The sequence below is a fragment of the Trichosurus vulpecula genome, chromosome 3, assembly GCF_011100635.1.
Source record: "Trichosurus vulpecula isolate mTriVul1 chromosome 3, mTriVul1.pri, whole genome shotgun sequence".
Classification (NCBI taxonomy): Eukaryota; Metazoa; Chordata; class Mammalia; order Diprotodontia; family Phalangeridae; genus Trichosurus; species Trichosurus vulpecula.
Genome location: NC_050575.1, coordinates 60,812,147 through 60,835,464, shown reverse-complemented (window position 1 = coordinate 60,835,464; position 23,318 = coordinate 60,812,147). Strand labels below are relative to the sequence as shown.

At 40.1% G+C, this 23,318-nt stretch overlaps 1 protein-coding gene across 1 annotated transcript in view; it reads left to right on the top strand.

Moving 5' to 3' along the window:
- The first annotated feature begins 457 nt into the window (after window positions 1-457).
- LOC118843556 (proton-coupled amino acid transporter 1-like) overlaps window positions 458-23,318 on the top strand; it is a 39,848-nt gene continuing 16,987 nt past the window's right edge. Inside the window, exons 1-6 of the mRNA XM_036751241.1 lie at window positions 458-538; window positions 4,742-4,830; window positions 12,671-12,766; window positions 18,217-18,301; window positions 19,112-19,330; window positions 22,000-22,098. Of these exons, the coding sequence (XP_036607136.1) occupies window positions 518-538; window positions 4,742-4,830; window positions 12,671-12,766; window positions 18,217-18,301; window positions 19,112-19,330; window positions 22,000-22,098 (609 nt within the window). The 5' untranslated portion in view covers window positions 458-517. The remainder of the gene's footprint in view (window positions 539-4,741; window positions 4,831-12,670; window positions 12,767-18,216; window positions 18,302-19,111; window positions 19,331-21,999; window positions 22,099-23,318) is intronic.

Here is a 23,318-nt window from a genome sequence, read left to right as displayed (position 1 = left end):
GGTCCCTCGTAACTCTATATCATATGATTCCCCTTTGAAATTTCAAGAGGAAAAATGCTTATTGGTTCATATATAGAATTTTGACCAGTGGAGGCCGAAGGGAAAAGCTCATTTTTGGTTCTTTTCTGTTCTCTTCTTACTCTCTTTACGGCCATCTCTGTACCCCCGCCCCAGTCCAGTTTGGGGCTGCCTGTGCTTCAGCTATGAGAAAACATCTCTTAAGAGTTTTAAATCAGTTATTTAGCATCGACCCCAGATTTTCCAAGGGAGCTTGCTGGAACTGAAAGACCCCACCAGCGTCACCCAAAGAGTTCTTTTACTTTGTCCCCTTGGTGTCAGAGCTGACCGACAGGTACCTCTTTTTACATTTTACAGATGCTTTATGTAAGGGATCAGAACACACCTCCACACTAACGCTCCTTTGTGCTTCTCTCCCTCCATCCTCAGAACACTTCAGGCCTTGATCCATCTGTTCAAAGCAAACATTGGCACAGGTCTTTTGGGGCTGCCTCTGGCCATGAAGAACGCAGGCATCATCGTAAGTGGGGGTCTGTGAAAACCAATTTGGCAGGAGATGAGAGATAGTTTTCAAATTCTATTAAATTACTTAGAAATTAGATGGCTATTTGGGATATGTTTCACCAGATCAACTTTGTTTATTAGAATCAACAATAAAGGGAAATATTTATAGCTCCCCAGCAATGTTTTATTCCGATGCCACATTAGAGTGTGGAGGTATTCCTAAACTCTCAAATCGCAAGCGGAGCATAAACCCTAGCATATCCTCCATCCTGGAAGAAGCACTTTGAATTCAGGCAGGATAAGGAGCCTTTGTCAATTGGAGGAGGATCAGCTTAGTTACATTGGAGAAGTTCATCATGCTGGTTGGCTGCCACAGCAACTCTTAAAGATACTAAGAGGTGAAAGGGTTGTGATCTTCCTTCCTAAAAGGAGTACTCACACTGATGAAGACGCTGATTCTTCAAGTTTGTAAGCAAATATCACTTTTACAAAGCACTTTTGTGTCTACTACCTCCTTTTGTCCTCAGAAAAACTTTGTGAAGGTGGTGGTATGCAGACTGTTATTCCCATTCTTACAAAGCTGGGAACTAAGGCTTAGAGAGCAGAAGGGACTCATTGAGTATTACAGAGTGAGGTAGTAGCATCAAAGCCAGGACTCCAAGACCAGGGCTTTTTCCATTCCATCACTCTGCCAGCAAGTGAGAAATAATTTTGAGAACTTTCAGGTTACCCCACCCCAGCTTGGAGCCTCCTTTGCACATAGCAATAAGAGCACACCTTTCTATAGCACTATGGAATTCAAAGGCACTTTCTTTTCTTTTTTTTGAGGGGGGAAGGGAGGGCAATTGGGTTAAGTGACTTGCCCAAGGTCACACAGCTAGTAAGTGTGTCAAGTGTCTGAGGCCACATTTGAACTCAGGTCCTCTAGGGCCGGTGCTCTACTCACTGCACCACCTAGCTGCCCCATTCAAAAGCACTTTCACCATAATTCCTTGAATATGGGCCATTATCGCTATTTTGGAGAAAACTGATTCATTTTTTAAAATTTAAAATGGGTCTGAAGTATACCACTTAAAGGATGCATGATTTTGTTGGTGTAGGTATACCCTATACTTATTCAATTCAATTTAACAAATAATTATTAAGTGTCTATTATGTGCTAATGGGAAGCTAGATAGTGGATAGGCTGGGCCTTGAGTCAGGAAGACCTAAGTTCAAATCCAGCCACTACTAGCTGTGTGACCCTGGGCAAGTCACTTAACCCTATTTCTCTCAGTTCCTCATCTATAAAATGAGCTGGAGAAAGAAATGGCAAATGATTCTAGTATCTTTGCCTAGAAAACCCAATATTATATGCTAAGTATGATACTAAGAGCTAGGACTCAAAACGTATGGAGTCTCTGCTTTCAAAGAGTTTACATTCTACATATAGAGAAGGAAGCTCCTCTATCTTTTCACAAATTGGTCTTTATTAGTTACTATAGCCAAAAATAATAATAATGATCAAAAATTTGGTGGCCAGCCTCAGAATAATGAGGTGCTTTGAGTTTAACTGGTCTTGTTTTTGGACCACAGACACATGGGCTCCTCTCTGGACAACATAGTCCATCCCTGGATCCATATGCAAAGCCTTGGTACAATCCTCCAGAACTCGCATTCCAGTGGCCTGGTCTTTGAGAACCTAAGGTCATCTCAAAGCCATGATAAGGCACCAGAGCAGGATTTTAGGGGGGAAACATAAGATATATTGATCTCTAAATATACATTTTAACTAAGTCTTTTGTTTCCATGATAAAGAAATAAATTTAAATTTCTTTTACTGCTTATTGAAGTTTCTTCTTTAATTAGTCCCATTAGGATACAGAATTTCCCATAAGGAAACTTCTACCGATGTAGCTTGGTGCCTCCCAATTATATCTCTGAAGAGCTGCTTGGCACTCTGAGAATTTAAGTGACTTGCCCAGAGTCTTACAGCCAGTATGAGTCAGAGGCAGGATTTGAATTCAGGTCTTCCTGACTCCATGGCTGGTATTCACTATGTCACACTACCCCTATAATAAATACTGTTCACAGGGTGATGACTATTTTTGGCCATAGAAATTCTTAAGGCACTGTCTACTGAGCCATGGAAAGGTCGCAGTTGTTGGAAGCATCTAAACTGATGAAATCACAGATTTTCTAAAGTGTGATTTATTGCTTTGTGACCCCTGTACACTTACTTAATTTCTTAATTTAAGTCACTTAATTTCTCAGTGCCCTGTGTAACTTCATAAGACTGTAAGTATGAGTGCAGGTACTGACCTGCTTTTAGCAGAGGGAGTCTGCTTACTTAAGAGGTTCCATATGCCAATGAAATCAAAAGTCATATGTGTGTGTGTGTGGGTGTGGGTGTGGGTGTGGGTGTCTGTGGGGGTGGGGGTGGGTGTGTGTAATGTATCTCTATAATTTTAGCAGTGGTATGGTTTTGGTTTGGGAAACACTCAAGTGACTCACCAAACTTAATGTGTCACATTAGTATCAGGGCCAGAAGGATGGAAGTCAGGAATTTTTTTTAATGCTTTAATCTTTATAATTACAAACAATATCAAATATCAGGTGATCTATAGGACCTAGGTATCTCCTGCAAATGTATATGTAATTTTTTAACATTTGTTTTTAGAACTTTGAGTTCCAAATTCTCCCCCTTCTTCCCTCCCCACCCACTCTCCTTGAGAAGGCAAGCAATCCAATACAGGTTTTACGTGTATCGTTATGCAAAATGGAAGTCAGGATTTTCCACTTCAATCCAAGTGTCCTTTTCACCACATTGAGCTGCTTCTAGTAATTCTGCAGTCCCATACATTAATCTCTTTCAAATATGTAGAATCCCAATGGCCAAAGAACTTTGTGCACACCCTCATAGGCAAACTACCACTGACTGACTAGGATGGAAGTCCTTAGGACAGGTGGCTCTTTTTCTCTTATTTGAAAGGGACTCCTTGGTTATCAGATTTGTCATTGTTTTTTAGGGCATGAGATAGGATTAAGAATTTAGGGGAATTCAGTCAACTAGCATTTATTAAGCATCTACTGTGTTCCTGGCCAAGTGCTAGAGATACAAAGAAAGGCAAAAAAACAGTTTCTATTCCCAAAGATCTCATAGGCTAATGGCGTAGAAAAAAATCAAACAACTATATTCAAACTACATATATATATATATATATATATACATACCTATAGCCTCCAATTTATCCTATGAATTTATATCCAATATATACACAAACACACATATGTATATGTCTGTATACATACACACACACATACACACATGCATGTGCTTGCAAGATAAATTAGAGGTAGTCTCAGAGAGGAGATGCTAAGATTAAGGAGTACTTAGAAAGGATCCTTCCAGAAGGAGAAACTTAGCTGAGACTTTGAGGAAGCCAGATAAGCCAAGAGGTGAAGATGAGGAGGGAGAGAATTTTATGCATGGAAGACAGCCAGTGAAAAGACAGAGTTGGGAGAAGGCATGTTGGGTTTAAGGAACAATAAGAAAGGAGATCAGTGTCATTGGATCACAAAGCAATGGGGGGAAGAAGCTATAAGGAGACTGGGAAGGTAGGAGGGGGCCAGGTTTTTGGCTTTAAATGCCAAATAGAGGATGCTATATTTAATCCTGGAGGTAACTGAGAGCCACTGGAGTTTATTGAAGAGGGTAGTGATACGGTCAGACTTGTGTTGTAGGAAGATAAATTGGATAGGTTTGTGAAGGATGGATTGGAGTAGGGAGAGAATTAAGGTAGGGAGACTAACCAGCAAGCTATTACAAAAATCTAGGTGTAAGGTAATGAGGGCCTGGCACTGGGGGGTTTCAGAAGACAGGAGGCATATCTGAGAGATGTTACGAAGGTAGAAATGACAAAACTTGACCACTGAATGGATAGAGGAGTGGAGAGTGGAAGCAAGTGAAGAGTCGATGATGACAACTAGGTTGTGAGCCTGGGTGAGGGAGGATGCAGGTACTCTCGACAGTAATAGAGAAGTTAGGAAAAAAGAGGGTCTGGGGGGAAAGAAAGATGAAATAATTAATTCAGAGCATTTTCTATCTTTACTGCCCCTTCATTGCCATGTCACTTTCCCCAGGGCTATATTGTAAGAGTTTGATCCTCAGCAGCCATAGTTCCATTTTGATCATTTGCAAATGAAATCTTTCCTTCCTCTCCCCATCCTTTCCCCCCAGATGGGTCCTATCAGTTTGCTGGTGCTAGGTGTCATGATTGTACACTGTATGGGCATCCTGGTAAAGTGTGCTCACCACTTCTGCCACAGGTAAGCCCTGCTTATCCCTGTTCTTACATGAAAGAGCGAGCATAGAATCACAGGTCCAAAGAATATCAGAGCTGGTTAAAAAAAAAGGCGGCTAAACTGTCCATAACCTTTGACACAGAGATAGATCACTAGACATGTAACCTAAAGGAGTCAGTGATAAAAAGAAGGGTTTCATATAAATCAAAAAAGCTATAGCAGCACTTTTTGTAATAGCAAATAATTGGAAATATAGTCAATGCCCATTGATTGGGGAATGGCCTAGCAAGTCATAATATATCAATGCTGTGTAATAATTCTATGCTAGAAGAAATGACTGATGAATACAGGGAATGAATACGTGGAAATGTGTCCATGAATGGATGCAATGTGAGGTAGGCAGAACCAGGAAAATAATTTATAAGATGACTATGACGTAAATAGAACGACAAAACAACAGAAACTGAAGGTTGTGAAATTCTAATTGACCAAGGTTGGTTCCAAAGGGGAGACTGTGAGAAGCCACCTCACCTGCTTTCTTTGCTGAGGTGAGAGGTGGGGCTGGCTATGAGTTTAGAATGCTGCATATAATGTCAGACTTTTTCAATGTGTTGGTTGGTTTTGTTGAACTACAGCCTAATTATGAGTAAATGAATGGTTTGCTCTCTAGGTTCACTTATCATTAACTGATTGACCTTATTAAAATGACTATTCATTTAGTCTGTACTTACTTGGATAGTATAATCCTACCCATGGAAAACTCTCTCTCAAGAGGACTGGAGTCAATATCACACTTCATTCTCCTAAGTACCTTCTAAACATTTCCCTTCTAATGCCAATCTGTCTAAATTGATTCAATGCCACTGGGCAAAGAAATCTAATTTATTTTCTGTATAATACATAGTATAATAAAAAATGATGAGGTGTTTTTGGATAGTAATTTGTTCCTTTTGACATGCTTCCACATTATATTATCTCCTATGATCCATGTGAGGGTGACAGATCAAAGAATTATTCCCATTTCCCAGATGAGAGAACTGAGGTCTAGACAGGTTGAGTAACTTTTCCAAAGGTCTTAGAATTAATTAGTCCAATTTACTTTCCATTAGAATCAAAGTCCTTTAAAAAGTTGTTTATTCTTGATGCCGCCACTTCTCCTCTTGCTCCTCAGCTCTTGCAATCTGCTTTCCAACCTCATCCCTCAACTGAAATTACTCACTTCAAAGTAACCAGTGATCTCTCAACTGCCAAAGCTGATGGTCTTTTCTAAGTCCTGATCTCTTTTGATTTATTGGCTACTTGGGACACTTTTGACTACCCTCTCTCCTCTTGGCTATTTCTCTCTCTTTTTTGCCCATGACACTCCTCATTCTGCCTCGATGCCTTTGCTCTGGCCGTCCCCCCTGCCTGGGATGTGCTTCTTCATTCCCTCTTTCTCAGAGCCCATCTCTTCCTTTAAGAGCTGCTTTAACGCCAGCAATTGTGTTCTCCCTCTCAAATTTCCTTGTATCTTGATATACCTTGCACTTAAATGCATAGATGTGGTCCCACCTTACCTCCCCCTCTCAAAATTCCTTGCTTCCTTCAAAACTCTGCTCACACCTTCTATAAGAAGTCTTTCTTGACCCTTCCCCCCAGCTTCTAGTGTCCTCCCCTCCAAATAATTTTGCCTTTATTGATTTTGTATTCACTTATTTACATTTATGTTGTGTCCCTGATAGAGTGTAAGCTCCTTGAGGTCAGAGATTGTTTCCTTTTCTGTTTTTGTCCCTCTGGCACCTAGAAGAGTGACTATGAATTGGTTGCTTGCATGTAAATCATTGTGTTATATGCTAAAGGAAGTATAAAATTTAGATGTCACTATCCCTGCTCTTCTAGAACTTACAGTAGGAGGATAGGACACAGACACAGACAATTAAGATAAACCTTATCACATGATAAGTAAACTTGTGAGATAAAACAAAGAGTTTCCTGAGATCCGAGGAGGCAGGGGGATCAGAGAAGGCTTCATGTAGGAAGCAGAATGGAGCAGAACCATTTTTTAAAGGATTGGTAGGAATTCAGTGGGCAAAGTAACAAAGGCAGAAAATGTTCAAGGGACAGAGAATTGTCTGGTTTGGCTAGAACACCATTCTGTGTTCCCCTGTGCGCAACCTGGGATCAAAGGCCCATCACCAGCTACAGAGGCTTCTGTGGCTGCTCTCCCTTCTTCCCTCCTACATGGCCACAAAGACCCCGAGTTCAAATCCAGCCAGTCTTACTGACCCAAATGCCCTGCTTAAACTTCCAGTTACTCACATCTCTAGATTTCCAGTTTGGAGAGAGAATACGCTTCTGTTTACGTTTCACGAGTCCCACATTGACTCTGCCCTCTTTCATCACAGGATCAAAGAAGGTGGGGACCTGGAACTGCTAATATTTCTTCTCTCCTAAGCCTGACAAACTGCTTCCTCCTTCTCCCTTAATCTCTGTATTTCAGAGTGATGGCCTACCAAAACAAAAATGACTTCCCCCTTTTACCGTGGTAACCCAAACCCCAGGCTAGCTCAGGCCAGCTCTAGTCCTGCCTGGTCCCTGTCCTCCTCTGCTCTTTCTTTATAATAGAAATATAATAGAAAGAAATACCCTCTGCAGCCTCTGGTCTATGTGGTAGGAGTCCCCTGCCATCCTATAGATTTTTCTTTTCAAACTCAGAGCATGAGAATTTGAAAGTGGGAAGGGATGTCCGTGGCCATCTAGTTCAACCCATCCCCACTGTCTTATACCCAACAAGTGATCATCCAACCTTGGCTTAAAGACCTCTAATTCAGGGGAACCCATGACATCCTGTGGCAGTCCATTACACTCTTGGACAAGCCTTAATTGTTAGGAAGTTTTTCCTTATGTCAAACCTAGATTTTCATATTCATAATCTACTGTTTCTGGTTCTTCTCTGGGACCAAACATAACAAACTTGATACCTCTTCCACATGATGATCCTTTTAATACTTTAAGAATGATGTCATATCTCCCTTCACTGTTCTGTCCTCCAATCTAACCATCCTCAGTCCTTCAACCAATCATCATATGACATGGACTCAAGGTCTTTCAACATCCTGGTTGATCTCACTGGACTCCTCCTTAAATTCTAGGGCCCAGATATGAACACAGTGCTGCAGATGTGGTCCTACCAGGGCAGTAGTAAATAAACATTTATTATGTGCCTACTATGTGCCAGGCATTATGCTAAGTGCTGGAGATGCAAATACAAAAAAGAAAGACGGTACCTGCTGATGGTCTTGGGTTATAGACAGAGACGTGCATGTCACAGAATTAATTATATCAGTGGCTTGTCATCACTATGGTTTGTATATTCAGGTGGCCACAGACCACACTGACATGACAGGGACATCAACAACCCTCAAGTTTTCTACCCCAGGGATTCTAACCTAAAGATCAACTACCCAACTAGGACCAGTGGGCTGGCTCATCTTGTAAGCACATGAGGTCCTGTCCACCTTTTTCTTGCACACTTTTTTTCCTTTTAAACATCTTAACCCAATAGTTAACTACTCTTTCTGTGCATTGTACTCCACCTTTGAAAATGTTGTCCCCTTGTCCTACCACCTCACACACCCTGCTAGTCTTCAAACCTGTGTCACCCCTCCCATCTGCCCTTTCCGCTCCTACTCTTATGCTTCTGAATGCTACTGAAAGAAGTCATGAAACCATGCTGACTCCATTCATTACCAACTCACACTATGAAGTCTCAACTGGGTTCTTAGTGATGCGTATTTATCCTTCCATGGTTGAGTTTCTATCATGATCACTTCAGTGGTGGTTCATACTGTCTCCTCTCTCCTCGAGTCCTCAATACCACTCATAAAACTCTTTCACCAGAGAAGACCTCATTTCTTTCTTTACTCAGAAAATAAAAGCCATCAGATCTCTTAGTGCTCCTCTCCCCTACTTCACCCCTCAAAGCCTTCTACATCTTTACTTGACCTCTTCTTTTTCCCCCAAGGAAGGGGGAGTTCTTTTCAACTTGTTGAGACGAGTCCTTCTATTTATACACTTAATCTTGATTTCATCTTCTCTTGGTGCTTGTCCCATCAGTTATTATCTCAACCTTTCTAATCTTTAATTAATTTCTATATGTACCGACTCTCTTGCTATGGGTTACAAATGTACCCAGGCTCGTATAGTCCTAGGTCATAAATCTAGAACTGTAAGGAACCTTAGAGACCATCTAGTCCTAACCCTTCCCTTTATAAATGAGGAAAGTGAGACCCAGGGAGATTAAATCATTTACCCAGGTTCATAGAAGTAGTAAGCACAGAGGAGAACCCAAACCTCTGATGCCAGACTCAGTATTCTTTTCACTGTACCATGCTGCCTCATTCTTAAAAAGAAAGAAAGAAGGGGCAGCTAGGTCATGCAGTGAGTAGAGCACCGGCCCTGGAGTCAGGAGGACATGAGTTCGAATCCAGGCTCATACACTTGACACATGGTCTAGCTGTGTGACCTTGGGCAAGTCATTTCACCCCAATTGCCCCACCAAAAAAACAAACAAAAAAAGATTAAAAAAAAAAAGAAAGAAAGAAAAGAACAGAAAAAGAAAAAATACTTTACTTGGACCTACCTGCCAACCCCTCACACTATCATCCCGCATATCTAGTCTCTTCTACTATCAAACTCTAGGAAGACTTATACAATTTCTGGCTCTATTTTCTTTTTTTTGTTTGTTTTAATTATAATTTACATTTATCCCCCCTGAATAAGTGGGTACCTCCCCTGAACAGAGTACAGGAGAAAATACAAAGGACTCAGATGAACGCCAGTCCCTTAATAGACCCTCATCTTGAATCTCCCACCAGGCTCTTCATTGGCCAGATACAACCCCCTGACTGCCTACGTCATGCTCTCCTCAAATGGCTCATTTAAGCATGCGTACAAACCTCTGACCTTTCACCTGACCAGCCTGGTTTCTGCTAAAGTTGGGGTGGGGGAGGGAGGGGAAGTACACCTTAAGTTCTGTGGAAACAAAACTCCTCCTCCCATTTCTTACAATTTTCCCCCCCCTTCTTTTATTCAAATTTTTGTTTCCACGTTTTTAATACTCCCTTACTCTCTTTCTCATCCGAATTTTTCCCCTTAACCATCGCCCCTTTAAGTAAATATGGGAAGGATTGATGGACGTATTGACAAATCAAAGGGGGCAGTCCCCTTTGTAAATATAGATACAGAGACTCAAAAGAAAATGATAATGCAATTGTCCCTTTAAGATTCAAAAGTCTCTTCCCATAAGGCTGTCTGGCAGGGAACAAAATCAGTGAAGTCTTCTGGTCCTTGGTATTTGTTCCAGCCATCTCCAGCATCATCTTCTTGTCTGGCTCTATTTTCTACCACCCACTCACTTCTCAGACCCTTGTAATCTGCAATCTGGCCCCATTACTTCCCTGAAGCTGCTCTCTCAAAGGTTACCCATGCTTCATTAAATCCTACATATTCATTATTGCTTTTGGTGTATCAATATTCGATTACCTTCATGTTTTACATTCCTCAATCTAAAGGAATCTGTTTCAGTTTTGGTCCTTTACAACCACACAAAAAAGTGCTACTATGAATATTTTTATATGTATGTATGTATGTATATATAGAACTTTTCTGCCTTCAACTTCCCTATGGACATTTAAGTCATTTTAAACCGAATTCCAAATATCTTTCGAGAATGGCTGTACCAATTCCCATCTTCACCAACAGTATATTAGTGTGCCTTGCTTTCCACTGCCCCTCCAACATTGACTATTCCCACTTTTCGTCATCTTAGCTAATTTGCTGGATGTGGGGTAAAACTCTAGAGTTGTTTTGATTTGTATTTCTCTTATTAGTGATTTGCAGCAACCTTTCATATCATTGTTAATAGTTTACACTTTCTTTGAAAACTATTTATTCATAATCTTTGATCACTCATGCATTGAAGGATGACTCTTGGTCCTATACATGTGTATTAATTCCCTGCATATCTTAGATATCAGACTTCATGTAAATTTTTTTCACAATCGACAGATTCCCTTCCTATCTTATGTATGGTGGTTTTGTCCCTGAAAAAGCCTCTCAATTTCTTGTCATTGAAATGATCTATTTTATCCTGTATTTGGTTAAGGACTCTGTAGGGGGACTTGCATTTCTCTTTTTATTCATTTCATCTAGTCCCTTTATCCAGTAAGGCACAGATTTAGCCCAGAAGAATGGGAAAACAATTACTCTAGAAAAATAGGACACTAAAGCATTTTAAGATTTGCAAACCCCTTTACATATCTCATTTGTTCCTTGCAACAACCCTGGGAGATAGGTGTTGTTATTATCCCCATTTTACAGATGGGGAAGCTGAGGCAGACAGAGGTTAAGTGACTTGCCCAGGGCCACACAGCTCATAAGTGTTTGAGGCTAGACTTGGACTCAAGTCTTCCTTCAAGTCAGAACGCCAAGCACTCAATCCACCATGACAGAATCAAAATCTGAAAAGATCTCAACAGACTAAGACAATGGGCTAAAATCTAATAAGACGAAATTTAACAAGGATAAAAGTAAAGCATAGCACCTGACCAAAATCAGCTCTACAACTACATAATATAAGAGATGTGGCCAGATAAGAATTCATTTAGAAAAAGTCCTTGGAATCTTAGTAACCACAAATTTAATATGAATAAAAAACATGATGGGATTGCCAAACAAGTCAAAGCATCCTTGCTTGATCAGGGACCTATTATTGTCCAATCAATGAGATCCAGACTGAATTGGGTCTAAGGAATGGCCTTTGAGTACGAAATCTAGCCAGTAAACTTCAAATTAACTAGGTAGCTTTTGTCCATCAAAATTTGCCTTCCTTCGAGCAGAACAACCTCAGGTAAGGGCATGATACCCCATGAGAGGGCAACCCTGAGGGTCTTCCCCTCCCAGTTTGATTTATTTTTTATTAAAGGGGCCATCCTTTGACTTATTTCTTAAAAGAGGCTATTTACTGAATGGGCATTGCCTCACTCTAAGTGAGAACTTGAAAAGACTTTAGCTTAAAAAGGGCAAGGTCTCCCACTGCAACCTGGGCCATCTCCAGTTGTCTTGATCTTATATCAGGCCACTGGACCCAGATAGCTCTGGAGGAGAAAGTGAGGCTGGTGACTTTGCATAGCCCTGCTTCACTCAAACCAATTCAATTGCATGCCATAGCACCATCTCCCTGATGTCATGGTCCTCTTCAAGAAGGAAGGACAAACCACACAATGCATCCTTTAGCTGCCTGAATCGAAGTCTCATGTTCAGAGATGTGAGAGAGAGATGCTCTGCTCTTCTCTTAAGATCACATCTCAGGTACCAGGCTCAGTTCTGGACATCTCTGCTGTCCAGAGAAAGGTAATCAGAGTGGAGAGAGGACTGGAAACTATGAAATCTCTGTGGGCAGCTCTTAAAGAAAATGAGAAGACAGAAATAGGATGGAAGAGAGCCATAACAAATGTCTTCACTTACCTGAAGGGCCGTAAGGTGGAAGGGTTAAGGAACTTCCCTAGAGACATACACCTAGTAAGTATCCAAGGCAGGATTCAAACTCAGGATTTCTAGGACTCCATGCATTCTGCCAAGTTCTTCTTCATCTTTGGAAAATTTCCAGTTGAGTTTGGGTGTTGTTTTGCCAGGGATACTGTAGAAAGGATTTCTGCTTGAGTCAGGGTTGGGCTAGATGAACTCTTGAGGGCCTTCCTAGCTCCAAGAGTCCATGGTCCTAAGAGTCCAGGGTTCTGGGCTTCCATGAATCTATGCTCTTTCACCCCTGACTTACAGGCTCTGGCTAAACTAGCCGACAGCTAATGTCTATGTCTCCCTCCAGGATGCAAAAGCCCTTTGTGGACTATGGAGATACCGTGATGTATGGGCTGGAAGCCAGTCCATTCCTCTGGCTTCGAACTCACTCCTTGTGGGCAAGGTAATATCCTGCCTTCTTGCCTGTAAGTCACGTCACTTAAGGCCTCACCAAGTGACTGTTTATCTTCGTGATCTTAGGAAAGAGAAAAGCATGAAAACAGTTAGTGTCTGCTACCTAGAAAATGAGATATTGATCTGAATTCTTTGTCCTGGGAAGCCTTTTAATTTTCTGGGAGGGATTGTTGTCTTTTTCTTATCATAACACCGAGGGGTTACTTGTTTTCTCACATATGAGCTAAGTAAATGAAAACCTCAAAGGAGGATTTTCATATAACAAATAGTAACTATTAATATTAATACTATTATTAACAATAATATTTTAAAAGATAGAAAACCAGTTGTTTATTATACTGGAATTCATCTTTGAGGCTTTGTCAATAACAATTATTAATAATAATATCAATTAATATTAATAAGTTGGGGCAGCATGGAATACTGGGAAGAGCACTGCATTTGGTTTCAGAAATCTGGGTCTGAATCTTGGCTTTGCTACTTAAAGTAATCTATGTGACCTTAGACTTGCCTCTTGTGGGCCTCAGTTTCCTCATCCCTAAAATGAAAGGATTAGACTAAATGATGCTTTAAGTCCTTTCCTTTTCTAAATTTTGTGATCTTATAGTAATAATAATAATAAAGGAATCACAATTTAGAAAGCATCCAGATAAAATCTCATACAATATTAACAAAATCCAAGGCCTTCACTTCAAGGCAGCTATAGAAAGATGAACACTTCTTTGTGATAAAAGAGGTAGAAAAACTGATAGATGTTCTCAGAGCTCAAGATAAATATGTGAAAAATTTAAAGAGACACTTAGGGAATGAATAGATGTAGTTTCATACAACAACAATAAAAGTTTAAAATGACAGTAAAAGACACAATTTTTGTTGCTGCTCAGTCTTTTCAGTTGGGTCCAATGCTTCATGACTCCTTTTGGAGTTTTCTTGGCAAAGATCTCGGTGGTTTGCCATTTCCTTCTCCTTCTCTCATTTTACAGTTGAGGAAACTGAGGCAAACAAGATTAAGTGACTTCCCCAAAGTCACATAGCTAGTAAGCATCTGAGGCCACATTTGAAAACAGGAAGATAGTCTTCCTGACTCCAGGCCTAGCACTCTATCTACTGAGCCACATCCAGGCCAACCCACACACCACTGGATTTGTTGAATTTAACTGGAAGACATTTACCCCAGAAGGAGCCTATGAAATAGTTGAGATCCAGGAGGAGAACTGTCCACCCTTCATGGGTGGCATCCACATTAAATCAACTAACAAGTAACAAATGGCTGAGTCATACAGATTTGTTTGCAGGGAGATTTAGGGTAATGATTCAGGAAGAGGTCTTAGTCACCCTGAATCATAGAAAAAAATTATCTTTAAGAAGCCTGGACTTATCATTGGAGACATACTTTACCTTATCATATTATGCACAGAAGAAGCTATGCCACACACCACTGCAAGCTGCAAAAGTTTGGCACCTACTCAATGTCCTAAAAGTCATAATTAAGTGACCAGAATTATACAGCAGAAGCTTGCTATCTTTCACCAACTAACAGAGAACAAATCCTCATATTATAAATACCTACCCCCAAATATACTGGAGAATTTAACCAATACACTGTAGTGGATATGGAGCCTTATGATAAGTGAAATCTTTGCCTATAATTGTCTAGACATACCATTGATCAATAAAAACACAAGGCAACTGTCTGCAGTGAATACTCCTAACTCCAAAAAAACTTTCAAAATATAGAGACTAACTGGAAGAAATCAAAACCATCTGGGAACAGGCTGAGGTACGTGTCATCCTTGTCATCCTGTCCACTGCTCACATTATCCTGGCAACGCTTTCAGTGAGCCTGCAGAAGATGAGCTTCCCGCTAGGACTTTTTGTTCTTAAAAAAAAAATCATTCTATACGCTTGTGCAATAGCCCCCAGAACATTAAATGTAAAATATTAATAGTAGGATAACACTTAGGATAATTTCTATCTGAATTCCATCAAAAGAAATCGTCATCATTATTATCAATAATGATAGTAATAAAAACTTTGCACATTCAGGTTTATAAAAGGATGTTCTTCACCGTAACCCTGGGAGATAGTTAATGCAACTATTAAATAAGCTTTCTTGCCACTTTATAGATGAGGAAACTGAGGTTCAGAGATACCAGCCTGCCCAAAGTCACACAACTGGTACGTGTTAGAACTTGGCTTGGAGTCCAGGCATTTAATCTCCTATTTAAGCACTTTCCCCAACTTTGCTACGATGCAAACGAGTTCTTCTGACTCCAAACTCAAAGCTTTTGCCACTGTCCAGAACCGAGGTCTCCTAACACTACCTACAGTGTTCTTTCTACTCTGCCAAATGGATTCCCCCCAGAGTAGGAGAACTTCTTTTCGTTTAGAGTTTTCGGGGCTTAGTGTCTCAGAAGTTGACAGAAGTCAACAAACCAGCATTGGCTGATTTAAAGAGAAGGCATCGAAGCCATGATGCTTGCATGGCCCCTGCGGAGCCCCTGGGGAGTGCTGTGTGCTGGGCTGGCTGGGCTCTCCTTGGATGAGCATTCCACGGAGGCAGATCAGGTCTTCTCCTTCTCTGTTCTCTTCTTCCAGTTACTTCATCTCATCAGCAGCCCCATGACAGCCCCTGACACTGGCATGTGCCAAATATTTGGCCACTGCACCAGGGAAGGCACCATGGAAAAATACATTCATGGTAGCATTGGTGAAACGTTTCCTTCAAATTCCATTTCATTTGCAAACTTTAAAACACTATATAAACGTGAATTGAGAGGCAGGCAGCAGGGGACTTTGGATCAAGGATTTGAATTTGAGTCCAGGAGACTTAGGCTCAAATCCTATGACATATACCAATGATTGCGGATAAATTACACAACCTCTTAGTACCCAAGGCAGTTCTCTAGGGCTGGCATCAGGTGCAGGGAAAACTTACACAAACCTCTTAATACCCAAGGTAATTCTCTAGGGCTGGTGTCAGTTTCCTCATATATAAAATGCTAAGAATACTTACTTAATACTTGCATTAACTATCTCCCAGGGTTACTGTGAGGAATATCTGTCAATAAACCTGAAAGTGCATTATTGATGATAATGATGATGATAATGATTTCTTTTGATGGAATTCAAATAGAAATTATCCTAAGTGTTATCCTACTATTAATATTTTACATTTAATGTTCTGTGGGCTATTGCATAAGTATATAGAATGATTTTTTTTTTAAGAACGAAAAGTCCTAGCAGTAAGCTTATCTTCTGCAGGCTCACTGAAAGTGTCGTCAGGATAATGTGAGTAGTAGACAGGGTGACAAGTGCTAGATTTGGAATCAGAGGACACGGATTGGGTCCTGCCTGTGCCATTTACTACTTATGTGACCTTGGACAAATCCACTTCTTCTCTGAGTTTCAGTTCTCTCATATGTAAAATGAGGGACCTCCAAGGTCCTTTCCAATTCTAAATCTATGATCCTATAACCCGCAAGTTAGAGATTAATTGATTGATAGAGAAATTATCCAATGCTAGCAGTTCCCACACAGTGAAAATCACAAATTAATAAATGTGAGTTTTACTATTACTTTTATTTACTATTATTTTTATTTTATTTACTATTAACTTTATAGTATATTAATTCTATTAATATAAGTATATGTTTAATATATATAATATATAAATATTATACAAGCATATATTATATTAAGTATATTAAATTATAATCTGCAGATAGATAGACATTAAAACAAAAACCTATATAATTTTAAGGATAACTTTTTTCTCCCTCTTTTCTGGGCATCCTAACACTGGAAGAACCTCTAAGGTCTCCCACACCCACTTCTTGCATTTCTTTAAGTTTTGATCTTTTAGGTTATATGGCAAGATAACCAGGCTGCTCCCTGGACTTAATGCTTCTTGATCAGAACAGAGCCTTTGATCTTGGGTGTTCTTCTAAGCTCTCTTCCTGCATTGTAGGACTTCCAATAACTTCCATGGAACTTGTGAACATGATGCCTCCCTTGAGCCTTGGGTTTGGGAGTGACTCTAGGACCTCATTCATGTGGTCCTCAAGAATAGAGGGCCCCTATTATCAAATGACATAATACTTGTAAAACACTTAGCACAGCGCCTGAGACGTAGTAGGCACTTACTACATGCTTTTTCTCTCCCCCATGCCCACCTCCAGAAATGCTCTCTTTGGCTGAGGCAGGGAAGAGTAAGGAGAAGCAACCTGGAGAGAATTGAGAGTCCAGTTGAAATGTATGTCAGAGGGCTCAATACAGACCCAAGCAGGAGTGTCCAAGGGAGGCTTTGATCTGATGAAGCCAGCTTTTTATGAGGTCCGGACTTTAGGATGAGCTGGGAGATCCATTCAGGCATCACTGGGAGACAGCTGACATGACCCTTCTGGTGAAGTCAAGTGTCTCCAAGATGCCAATAATCTTTTTTAAAATATAAATGAATAAGAGGTTTCAATCATGTCTTCTATCCTTGCTTCATCTTGATGCTCACTGATGGCACCTAGAGGAGGATCTGAGAGGTACAGGGGCTTTTAATACACCATCAAAACTCAATTTTCAAGAAGGAAACTGAGGCACAGAAAGCAACTTGCCCAAAGTCACACTATGTGTTAATAGTAGAGATAGGAGTAATAATAATTCCCACATTTCTGCCAAACGGGCTTTTTTTGGGGGGGTTTTGGGGTGTGTGTGTGTGTGTGTGTGGCAATAAGGGATTAAGTGACTTGCCCAGGGTCACAAAGCTAGCGTCAAGTATCTGAGGTCGGATTTGAACTCAGGCCCTCCTGACTCCAGGGCCAGTGCTCTATCCACTGTGCCACCTCGCTGCCCCTCAAACAGGGTTTCTTAATTTATTTTATTTTTTTTTTATGCCATGAACTCCTTTGGTAATCTGACAAAGCCTACAGACTACTTTTCAGGACTAGGTTTTCAAATGCAGAACATAAAATATATGGGGTTACAAAGGAAACTGGTTATATTGAAATCCAATTATCAAAATATTTAAAGACATGATCACAAATCTCAGGTTAAGAATTCCCCCAAAGGCAGAACTTTCTAGATTACTGTGTTCCTCACCACAACCATGAGAGGGGCAGAGACTATTCTAGACCCGTTTTATAGGTAAGAAAACTGAGGCTGAGAGAGAGAAATCCGTTTGCAAATTAGTGGCACAGCCTGGACTTGAATCCAAGCTGTTTTTTTCTCTTAGCCCATCACTAACTTGGCTATGCTGAGTGGCTTCTGGCGGATGTGGCTGTGAAGGTGTGAGGGTGAACAAGGGAACCTCAGTTGCGAATCATAAATGAGTGGTAAAAAGGATTGTGCAAATAAGAAGGACTGAAACTGATAAAGCCTCTTAAATTCCCTCTTCAAAATATGGAAGAAAAGAAAAAGATTGTTCTCTCTGTGTTCTGTCTTCCCCAGGCACCTCGTGAGGTCCTTGCTAATCATTACTCAGCTGGGTTTCTGCAGTGTGTATTTTTTGTTTCTCGCTGACAACTTTAAACAGGTAAAGCTGTGACAGAGGAGAAAGGGAGGGTGGTGGGATACAAAGGGTTCTTCTCTTTTGTACGTCTTCTTTCAAATGGAGCAAAGGTAAAGACAGGCAGCGTTAGGACCAGGGAGGTGACTTGCCAAGTATGTAAAACACAGATGAAAGCAACATAGATAACTTTCTTTAAGTACATCTTTTTTTTTTTTTGCAAGGGGGAAGGTAGGGCAATTGGGGTTAAGTGACTTGCCCAAGGTCACACAGCTAGTAAGTGTGTCAACTGTCTGAGGTTGGATTTGAACTCAGGTCCTCCTGACTCCAGGGCGGGTGCTCTACTGCACCACCTAGCTGCCCCTAAATACATCTTTCCAATGCCAGAAGACTCCAAGGAATAAGGCTAAGGCAAGGCTCAGTTGACTTGCACGTATTACAGTGAAGGCTCAAAGCCTTCAGGGGATAGCTATACACAGGAGAGAATGCTCAAACACTGCCCCAGCTCTAGGGAGTCAAAGGATCCAGAAATTGCGCTTTTACAGCATACCTTTGGCCTGTCACTATCTTAGGGTTATAACTGAGATGCCCCCCGGGCTATCTGAACATTGCCCTACCTCTAAATGAGATGGCATGGAACCTTCCACAGATCCACCACCTGCCTTTCATAACAATCCCTCAAGGAAATTCCATGCTTTTCTGTAGTAACGTCTTTTCTAGACTAAAAGCCAGGATTTTTGTTTTTTTCATCTACCTTAAATCTTTTTGTTCTCATTTATGCACATTTTCTCACAAGGCATGGTTTTTTCCCCTACTCTTCCTTCTCCCCTGAGTTAGGTGGCAGAAACCGCTTCCATCACCAACAGCTGCCAGCAAAATGAGATGATGATGGAGATGCTGCCTTCTCTTAATTTGCACCTCTACATGCTCACCTTCCTGCCTTTTGTGATCCTTCTGGTGTTTTTCCATAACCTCCTAATGTTGGCCATCTTCTCCACTGTGGGCAATATTGCCATCCTGGGGAGTGTGGCCTTGATCTTCAGCTACATGATACAGGTATTTTCCCAAGGCCACAAGTGGGTTCTTTTGGGTGAGAACAAGTCATGCGGGTTAGAAGTCACAAATGAACATTCTCCATTATATGGTACGGATCTTGGAGTGGGAAGGAAGAAGACTATGAGAAGAAAAAATGTAGATGGTGTAAAAACAAAAATATTAATAATAAGGATTTTTTGGGAAGAATTATGATTAGGATATGTAGCAACATTCTCATGAGCAGTCTGGGGAAATCAGAGAATTATAGAATGTTAGAGCCACAAGTCACCTTAGAATGGAGGCTATATATAATACATGCATGTACATGTGTGTATATATTATATACATGCATATATATTAATATGTACAAACACACAGATTTAAGTACCACCCTCATAAAACAGGGGGTTTTCACCTTTTTTGTATGTCCTAGACCTCTTTGGCAGTCTAATGAAGCCTATGCATCCCTTCTCAAAATAATCTTTTCAAATGTTTAAAATAAAATAAATTAGATTAAAATGAAAGCAATTACATTGAAGCTCTATTATGAAAATATTTTGTAAAAAACAAACTCCCAGTCTCCATCCAGATCAAGAACCTCTATCATAGAAGTTCTTTCAGTTGCAGAAGAAGGAGATTGGATTAGATGTTCCCTAAGGTCCTTTCCAGCTCTGAAATCCTGTGCTTCGGTCCTAAGATCATAGAGCTATAGATAGAAAAGATAGAAAAGTCTCCTCACTTTGCAATTATGGAAAGGGAAGCCTACGGAGGTTAAGCAATATTGCAACACAATTGGTAGCCTCTTACCTTATCTATCTGCCTTAAGTCTTTTTTCCATTTTAATTCATCCTCCAAATAACTGCCAGAGTGATTTTCCTGAAGTGTACATCTGACTTTGTCACCCTTCTCCACTCTACAAATTCTAGTAGCTCACTATGCCTGTAAGATCAAATATAAACACTTCTGTTTGGCAATTAAAGTTCTGAACATGACTTTATCCAGCCTTGCCAGACTCATTATATGATCACCCTTTGTGCATACTACAATTCAGCCAAACTGGCCCTTTTATTATTTCTCATACATAGTGCTCCATCTCCCACCTCCAAGCCTTTGTACTAGCTGTCCTCCATGCCTAGAATGTACTTTATCCTCCTTTCTACCTCTTAGATCCCCTACCACAACCAGTGTCTCTGATAAAGGCCTCATTTCTAAAACAGATAGAGAACTGAGTCATATTTATAAGAATACAAGTCATTCCCCAAATGATAAGTGGTCAAAGGATATGAACAAGCAATTTTCAGAGGAAGAAATTACAGCTATTTATAGTCAGATGAAAAAATGCTCTAAATCACTGTTGATTAGAGAAATGCAAATTAAAACAATTCTTAGATACCACATCACACCTATCAGAATGGCTAACATGACAAAACAGGAAAATGATAAATGTTGGAGAAGATGTGGAAAAATTGGAACACTAATTCATTGTTGGTGAAGTTATGAACTGATCCAACCATTCTAGAGATCAATTTGGAACTATGCTCAAAGGGCTATAAAAATGTGCATACCCTTTGACCCAGCAATACCATTTCTAGGGCTGTATCCCAAAGAGATCATAAAAATGGCAAAAAGAGCCACATATACAAAAATATTTATAGCAGCTCTTTTTGTGGTGGGCAAGAACCAGAAATTGAGGGGTTGCCCATCAACTGGGTAATGGCTTAATGAGTTGTGGCATATGAATGTAATGGAATACTATTGCTCTTTAAGAAATGATGAACAGGCAGACTTCAGAAAAACCTAGAAAGAATTATATGAACTGATGTTGAGTGAAGTGAGCAGGACCAGGAGAACATTGTACATAGTAACAGCCACATTGTGCTTAGTTCTTCTCAGCAATGCAAGGACCTAAAACAACTCCAAAAGAATCATGATGGAAAATGCCATCCACATCCGGAGAAAGAAATATGGAGTCTGAATGCAGATCAAAGCAGACTATTTGCTCTCTTTTTTGTTTTGTTTTGTTTTTTCTTTCTCATGGTTCCTTCCATTTGTTCTAATTCTTCTATACAACATGACTAATGCGAAATTATGTTTAATAAGAATGTATATGTAGAGCCTATATCAGATTGCATGCCCTCTTGGGGAGGAGGGAGGGGAGGGAGGCAGAGAAAATTTTGAACTTATGGAAGTGAATGTTGAAAACTAAAAATAAATTAATTAATTTATTAAAAATAAAAAGAATCCCTACCTCCCTTCAAGGTTCAACTCAAGCGTAGCGTCACCTTTTACATGAATCCTCCCAGCTGTTGGCAACTCCCCAACCCCCAATTATCTTGTATCTATTATAGCTATATCTGTTTGTCTGTCTGTCTGTCTATCTCTGTCTGTCTGTCTATCTATCTATCTATCTACCTATCTATCTATATGACATTCCAGTTGGATTGTAAGCTCCTCAAAGGTAGGGTCAGTCTCACTTTTGACTTTGTATCCCTAGGTCCTAGCACACAGTAGGCACTTAATATATTCTTGTTGATTGATGAAAGACTTGCCCAGTTGAACACTTAAATGATATTAAGTTGAAGTTTGACTTTCATTTTGGGATATCTTCCTTGTTACAAAAAAAAAAAACAACTTGAGCTTATATTCTGATGTGATAGGGTAACTTGTCATCACTGTTCCTTTTTCTGCAGGACATACCAAATCCTAAGAACCTGCCTTGGTCAACAAATTGGAAGACTTACTCCCTATTCTTTGGTACAGCCATATTTTCACTTGAAGGCATTGGCGTGGTAAGGTTTGAACTGGAACTGGAACTGAATGTTCAATGCATATTTATATCCTCCTCTTGAGGAATTCAATGTTTCAGAGGCCTAGCTAGGCCTATTATAGGAAATGCTAAACATATATAGGTAAAATATATATCATATGTACATACATGCACATTATAAATATATTTGTATGTAATATAAATTTACACACAGTACAAAGATATAATTATGTAGTTGATGTAATTATATATTACATAATATTTATCCTTATATACAAATATGTATAGTTTAATATATTTGTAACAAAGAAGTGAAAGCAAAGTGAGTTTCCATTAATTAGGAAATGGCTGAGCCAACTGAGGTATATTGTGTGTGTGTGTGTGTGTGTGTGTGTGTGTGTGTAATAGAATGTTATTGAAAAGTGACAACTATAAGGAATTCCAAGAGACTTGGGAACTAACGTGCGAATGAACTAATGCACAGTGAAGGAAGCAAAGCCATAACAAAATAGTGAGAGGCAGCATGGTAGTAAAGTATATTATACCTTCAGTCAGAAAGAACTGGATGGAAGTCCTACCTTAGATACTAAGTCGCTGTGGGAAACAGAGCAAGTTAATGTCTTGGAGGCTCAATCTCCTTGTTTATGAAATGGGGCTCATAATAGCACCTTCCTGGAGTCAGGAAGAGCTGAGTTCAAGTCTGGCCTCAGGTGCTTACTAACTCTGCCTCAGTTTCCTCATCCGTAAAATGGGGATAATCACCTCCCAGAGTTGTTATGAGAACTAAATGAGATAATAATGACAAAGCGCTTAGTGCAGGGCCTGGCACAGAGTGAGCCCTATATAGGTGTTAGTTATTATCAGTATTGTCACGCAAGGTTATTGTGAGGATCCAAAGAGAGAATGTATGTAAAGCACTTTGCAGACCTCAAAGCCCCACATGAATGTAAACTACTAATATGGAGAAGGATCACAACGTTGTAAATTAAAGTGATTGTCATAACCAGTCTTGATCATACGGAATGGACCATGAAACCTGCCTCCCTCCATCCAGCCCAGAGGCCTGAGATTTACTAGGGAAGCATAAGGTTGTGTAGCAACATCAGACATGGCCACCCTGTATGTATTGTTTTTAATTACTTAATTGATTTTCTTTGTTTGACAGAGAATTGATTTCAGTAGGAGATGGGAGGGCAGTATAATCAGAAATGACTGATACTAAAAATAACAAAAAAAAAGCCA